The sequence below is a fragment of the Monopterus albus genome, unplaced genomic scaffold (assembly GCF_001952655.1).
Source record: "Monopterus albus unplaced genomic scaffold, M_albus_1.0 scaffold129.1, whole genome shotgun sequence".
In the NCBI taxonomy this organism is placed as follows: domain Eukaryota; kingdom Metazoa; phylum Chordata; class Actinopteri; order Synbranchiformes; family Synbranchidae; genus Monopterus; species Monopterus albus.
The window spans coordinates 1,942,893-1,949,993 of NW_018128009.1; the positions used below are offsets into that span (position 1 = coordinate 1,942,893).

Consider the following 7,101-nt stretch of genomic DNA (forward strand, 5'->3'; position numbering starts at 1 on the left):
TGTATATATAGGAAACTGTTTCACTTGCTGAAATGCTGAGGTATTACATTTTGAGTAATTTGGGGAACAATACTGAATATTTAATTCATGCAGTGGAGAAGGTTCACACTTTAGAGTTTCTGTAGTGACCCTATGCAGCAGAGGAGATGGGAAGGAGTTGTTCTGCAGTTTGTTTTATGGTTTAGTTGCTGTTACTGTTACTTTTCAACATGCAAGACAGTCTCTCGTCAGTTCTTAAGACACAGTTATTAATAGAAACAAGCTACGAATATTAACTGCATTACATTTTCTGATAAGTCAGATTCAGATATCAAACCACAAAGCATGATTAACGTAACTGCCATGGTACTGTATTGTATATATATAGAATTTACATACATTTCTGATGATAAATGGTACAAATAGAATAAGATGACTAAACATTTTTTAAGAATCTTGTTTTTAATAAATCATCAAAAGTACAATGTTGACAAAAGATGTAGATCAATAAGATGTATGAAACTACAGTACAATCATTATAATCTTATTTACAGTTGCTGACTTATTTCATTTATTCCCCATGAAAGCCATCAATAGTCAGCAATGAAATCCGAACATAGTTAAGGACTGCAGAACACATGAACTGAGAAACAGCAGGTTTAAAATGGTCGACAATTACAATCCAATCAAAAGACCAAATTTAAGTCAAACTTAAGTCTAAAAACTGCGTTTTTATTTAGGTAGTTTAATGAAAAATAGTGCTGAAACTTTTAAATCCATCAAAGATGACAGCTATGATTCAAATCCCAGTCATAATCAGTTGCAGACTCACTTCAACAACACTAGAAACAATTTGCTCTCATCGTAAAACATCTGAGGTAATTTTACCCAGCTTTCAGTTAGCTTCCTATTCTTACACCTGGACAGCTCAGCAAATACAACAGAATTTGGAGTGGTGGCAAAAATATTAAACAGTAAGGAGCCTTTGTGCATTTCTAACCTCATAAACAGCTTGTTTATGAGGTTTTCTACACACTCAGAATGCATAGTTTACATGGCCATGATTCTGGGCCAGAGGAAGAGGAGGGATGTCTGGAAAGAGGAGAGGCCATAATGAGTGAGGGTGGGGTTGTAGGCAGGGGATAGCTGGGGCTCATAAAGCCCATTGATAGTGAAGCAAATACACAAACATCTGAAAAACATGAAACATTAATTAATGGGAATGTTGGAAATAGGGAAACATTTCTAAACCACAGGTTTTGTCAGTGCTTCGGAAGCCCAGATACATGGGAGACTTGTGCATGCATATTCTTTGCAATAAACACACTCAACAAATGTTAAGAAAACTTTTAACAGAAACAAAAACGACAAAAGGAAAAGTGCATATTCAGTAAGAACATAAAAGGGCACTTTGACATTTTGGTGCTATCCCTGGTTTCACTCCATAAATACTGCTACAGCACAGCCCCTATCCAGGGCCCCAAAGACAGTTGTGTACATGTTTCCCCATTGGAACTGACAACTGGAAGAAATACAGATGCATACAACAATGATTTTACCATGACTGCGATTCCTTCTGTGCCACTGCAATGTAACTGTGTTGTCTCCAGGTATTAGGGTTGGGTATTGCTAGTCCAACCTGTTGATGTTGTTCCTAAGAATAAATAGCAATACCTAAAATGAAGAGGACAGCAACTACAAAGGGAATCTGTGTGCCCCTACAAGAACTCAGCCTTAGTATGACCATGTGAATACTTAAGTCAGACAAATCTGGGTTCTAAATATACTACATTGCACAGTAAGGTGTACAGAGAAAGAATATATGGAATGTTTCAGCCTAAGAAATCAACAGACATGAGTAGAAAAGGAAGGCAGAGGATCTGTAAATCCCACTGTTGAGTAAAAATGCACCAGTGCTGCCATTTAATATGATAAATTCTATACTCAATGATATATTTACATGTTGCATTTACCCAATGTGAATATAAAAAAATCTAGGCCAGCCAATCAGTACACAAATGTAGTTCAAATAAACCACACTGAAATGGGACTGTTCAAGTGGGACTCACCTTGGAGACATACAGTAGGTCACATAATTCACCAGGTTAAGTTTATCAAAAATCAGAAAGGCCATTGGACTAACAGACCTGTTCTGGAAGTAGAATTTGGGCTACTTTTAGCGATGAGGACTCACTAAAGACTTCATGGAGTGACGACAGGTGACAAAAAAAAGTAGGCATCAGACATTAATGTAAATATAAACAACCCAAGTAAAAAAAAAAAGCTAATGGGCAGTAAAGGTTTGATTGTTCTTAGGGTCTTACAGTGAGCCAGTCTTTAAAAGTCAATAAAATTTAAGTTGAAACTGTCAATCTAAGGAGTAACATAAAAAAAAAAAAGGTAACGCATGTAAAGGAGGCCACAGCAGTTAGATCCACAGGTGTCAAGGAAAGGTCGGTGGCAAACCATGGGAGCGATTAAGCTTTGTTTTCCCTAACGGACAAGCATTCAGAAAAAGAATGAGGAAGATGAGAGACAGATCAGAGTGTGTGCTGTCCAGTTCTGTCCAGTGGGGGACACAGTTAAGGCGACGGTGGATGCTGAAACTCCTGTCTTCTCACAGTAGCATGCAGCGGAAGAAACTGCTCTTCTTGGGCTGTTCTGTGATCTTTACCCCTTGACTGCTGCCCTGTGGGTTGTTGCCCTCCTAAAATACACAGGTGAGAAACCACACATATGAGAAGAGCAAGAAATAGCAGAGGTTGATGACATAGACACCTAATACTGTCAGGTTTATAAAAATAAGAGTCAAGGTTCCTACCAGCTTCTTGTCCATCTTCGCTTTGATGTCTCTGGCGAGGGTTAAGAAGGCCTGCAGACACACACAGGTTAGCAAATGACTGGATTGGTCCAATGGTTTGGGACAAGGAAGAGTTCAGGTTTAAATTAAAGCAACAAAACCACAAAAAGTTGGTTCTTTCACATCAATAACTGTATATAAGAAACTGTTTGACTTGATGTGCACACAGTGTGTGTGTCTGCAGTGAACAGAATGTGTGGCTACAATTTAAATATGATTGTAATTTAATGGTTTGATCGGATTATTGTATCCTGTGTTACACATGGACTGGCCGATTATAGTTTTCAGGGAACAGGGACCCCTCAAAACTCACATTTTCCACGTTGATGTTCGCCTTCGCACTGGTCTCCATGAACTTGATACCGTACTCCAGTGCCAGCTGATGGTAAGAGACAAGAGAGCCAGTGTCAGTATAAAAAAAGTTTCAAAAAAATTAATAAAAATTACTGCAAAGGAGTAAGGTTCAACTGTACTTTTTAAATCAAGTTCTCACAGCATTTATTTGTCAAATTTATCATCCCACCTTCTCTCCTCTTTCCTTGGACACTTGCCGCTTGTCATTGACATCACATTTGTTTCCAAGGACCATCCTTTCCACGTCTGCTGAAGCATGCTGTGGAAGATAAACTGGCATGGTGAACAGACAGGAAACTGACAGTAACAAAGTGCCCTATTTATGCAAATATTAATACCAAAATAAAACACTCGTGTCCACACAGAAGAAGTGAACAGCAGGATTTGTACAGACAAAGGAGAACACACACACTGACACATTAACTAATATAAAATAGTTTACCTCTTCTATATTCCGTATCCAGTTCTTAATGTTATCAAAGGACTTCTCGTTGGTAATGTCATACACTAACATGATTCCCTGGAGAGTTCAGAGAGGATAAAACACAAGATCACTGAGCAGCCAGACAATCAATTACTTTGTGTGTTTCATCGTGTATATGTGTTTCCTTTTATACTTCAAATCGAGGGTCTGCCTTCTATCCGTGTACACCAATGATTTACAAGCACTGTAGTACATGTGCAGTCAGGGCTTTTGCTGTGCAAACCATCCACGCGAACATAAACCTTTGGCCTGCATGTGAACATCTAGTCCATGCAGACCCACGCGGACTTTGGAAAATGACGAAAATTACATCACTCGACCTTAGGGGATATGCAGACACGCAAAGCATGAATACCTCTTAATTCTCATTAAAGACAGTTATGGAAATTATCTGTCAAATGTGCTTTTCCCCACCATTGCAAATATGTAAACACGGGTATCCAGTTAAACTTGAACTAAAGGAGAGGTTAACAATAGCACCACAACAATGCACTAACCACACCTCAAATTTCCCAGGTACATATAAAAACAGCAATGACAATGCAGGATGTGATTGTAACAAACATGTAAGCTGAAGCACACACACCTGAGATGACCGGCGCAAACTCAAATCTCAGACATGATCTATACTAGTTTATGAGCTTTAAGACAACTTACCATGGCTCCTCTGTAGTAGGCTGTTGTGATGGTCCTGAACCTCTCCTGTCCTGCTGTATCCCTACACAGAAAACACACCTCTTAGCTTTACCTCACAGAGCTCAGCCTCAAAAATCCACATTACTCTGCATAAAGCAACACATTTTCTCATCATTTATAGGAAACTTTGACATTTTTAGGAAAATTCACTTGTTTGCTGTCTTATTCATAGAACATTTGAAGAGAATATCAGCTTCATCTCTGTGCATTATGCAAAGAGCCTGGGATTCTGGGGGAAACTAAATCTCTGTTAGTTTAAAATATATAATTGGCTCCCTGACTGACTTATGTTCAAGTTGGGTGTTGTTAGACTGCATACTAGCTGCAAGAGTCAGCGAGTTATGTTGAAAATTGCATAACCAGCAATTTTGAGGACGCCAAGGACAAGACTTGTGAGATGCTGAATGCAGTCACAGGAAACAGTTGATACAACTGCTCTTTAGACAATATCTCATGTGTTCCTCCTACAAGTATTAAAGACAAATGGATATATCTGCTTCCCCCGGTTCCAATATATGTGCAAGAATTAACATATCACAGGCTTCCTCTGTACAAAAAAAATAAATCACAAAAATAAAGCAGATAATGATCTTATCTGTTGGCCAAACAACAACTAAGCAAATTCTTCAGAATATTTCTCTGATATATCTGTATTTTCTGAGGACACTGGTACAAAAGTTGTCACATTAGTGGTCTAGGTGAAGTCAACAGTGTCAAGGGAGGAAGGCAAATGAGGCAAGTTTCAAACAGGAAATGTTGAGTTGTGGTTTATTTTTATCACAGTGTAATACAGATATTAATAATGAAGATGGTAAAACTAGTTATTTATATTAAATGAATTACATTTATTAAAATTGACAGGCTCTTTATCACCACAATTACTGTTTTTTTTTTTGTGATACTGCCTCACCATAACTTTAAAACATGCCACTCTGCATGCTGGACTCACTTAAAGGAGCATAGTTACAGTTATTGTTATTGTTCTGTTATACATACACAGTTGTCAGTCTGTTAACTACATCCTGCAAAAACTAGACACAGCTTTAAGGCCAGGTTTTTAACTTTGGAAGCTGTAGTCTGTGATGGTGTTGAAATGTATTACATTATACTGAGAGGTCTTTCTAATATTTTATCCAACTCATTTATAAGAAGTTTAAATGTCAGAAAAACCTCTTAGGAGAGTAAGTAATGCTTCTCTCAAAATTGAGCATTATAACCTCAATGAAGGTCAATTTCCTGCATGCACTACTTCATCATGTAGGCTTCCACATGGAAGTAGTTGATGCTCTTTCATACCATATCTGTAGCTTGATCTTCTTCCCATCTAATTCTATTGTTCTGATCTTGAAGTCAATACCTGAAGAAAAATAAAACTCACATTATTCGCCCAAATTAAGAATAGCACATGCTAAGGGTGGTATTAAGCTAAAACTGACTCAGTATCCTAGTGATAGTTGAAGTAACGCATGTGTCCTTAGAATTACGGATTGGAATAATAATGTAACATCGACTAGGAGAGCACGAAGTACAAGTACAGTAGAAGTGGAACTGTCAGGAAACGCTAGCTCAGTTACTGCCTTGTAGCTTTTTAGCTCAGCTTAGCACAGTTAGGGTATAAATAATATTGACTAACGTTAACATAAGCTTTGTAGGACACATACATATACTGATCATACAATCGGGTGTTTTGCAAGCATCTCTAGTGGTTAAAATATCATTGGCGGCTAATGGAAAAACCCCTATAAGAAGCCGGCTGGGCTGCTTCCTGACTAACCACTAATGCAAAATGAGTGCTAGTCAGAAAAGTTAGCAACAAATTAGCATGACGGGATGGGCTACTTCTGTAGCATTTTCGACCGAGACAGTACAGATAATAACACTTCTACCCACCTATAGTGGAGATAAATGTTGAGTTGAAGGCATCTTCTGAAAATCTAAATAGCACACAGGTCTTTCCGACACCTGAATCGCCAATTAAAAGTAGTTTAAACAAGTAATCGTAAGTCTTCGCCATGTTATTAGCTATCTTACAACTCCGGATATCCCGCCCGGTGTAGAGACAGAGACGTCACTGCAGAGAGCTGCCTTGTGGACATAACAACTGTCACTCTTCGCTGTCGTCGTGGCTCCGGAAGTCAACTGACATCCTGTTGGGTTTGCTCGTTTTGATGTCTGTGGTCAACCGGACTAAGATTGTTTTCTAATCAGTGGCAATGATGAAAACAGAGACAGAAACAATGCATCATTTTTTGATATAACAGTAGCACGGTGGAGAAAACGCTACATAAAAATATTAAACAAGTAGCCTATATAAAATTTGCTTTCTACAAGCTGTCTTGATTCTAGAGTAGGCTACTGCACCCTTTTTGATGTAACGTTAGCTTTCTGCTTGATTTACAGTGGGTACGGGAAGTATTCAGACCCCCTTAAATTTTTCACTCTTTGTTATAGTAGAAAGTAATAGGACAATCAAATGTGGACTATTAAATATCAGACCTCTCTCATCTAAATCTCTGTTAGTGGATGATTTGATAAGTGAACATCACATTGACTTATTGTGTCTTACTGAAACATGGTTACAGCAGGAAGAATATGTCAGCCTAAATGAATCCACTCCACCTAGTCACAGTAACTGTCACATCCCTTGAAACACAGGCCGAGGTGGAGGTGTGGCAGCGATCTTTGACTCAAGCCTATTAATCAACCCTAGACCTAAACATAGTTATAA

At 38.3% G+C, this 7,101-nt stretch overlaps 1 protein-coding gene across 1 annotated transcript; it reads right to left on the reverse strand.

The window, feature by feature from the left end:
- Window positions 1-1,415: 1,415 nt before the first annotated feature.
- Window positions 1,416-6,512, reverse strand: LOC109967420 (ras-related protein Rab-8A). Its single transcript, XM_020612965.1, has 8 exons — window positions 6,264-6,512; window positions 5,670-5,730; window positions 4,335-4,395; window positions 3,636-3,713; window positions 3,363-3,452; window positions 3,153-3,218; window positions 2,801-2,851; window positions 1,416-2,686 (listed from the first exon to the last, which is right to left on the reverse strand). The coding sequence occupies exons 1-8, from the start codon at window positions 6,385-6,387 to the stop codon at window positions 2,597-2,599; spliced, it is 621 nt and encodes a 206-aa protein (XP_020468621.1). The 5' UTR covers window positions 6,388-6,512; the 3' UTR covers window positions 1,416-2,596.
- Between the last annotated feature and the right edge of the window lie 589 nt (window positions 6,513-7,101).

Excerpts from the sequence above, each read along its gene's own strand:
- LOC109967420 (XM_020612965.1), bottom strand. The coding sequence starts at position 6,387 with ATGGCGAAGACTTACGATTACTTGTTTAAACTACTTTTAATTGGCGAT. Across the intron at positions 3,453-3,635 it reads GGATACGGAATATAGAAGAG|CATGCTTCAGCAGACGTGGA; the intron begins GTAAACTATTTT and ends TATCTTCCACAG. Across the intron at positions 2,687-2,800 it reads CGAAGATGGACAAGAAGCTG|GAGGGCAACAACCCACAGGG; the intron begins GTAGGAACCTTG and ends TGTGTATTTTAG.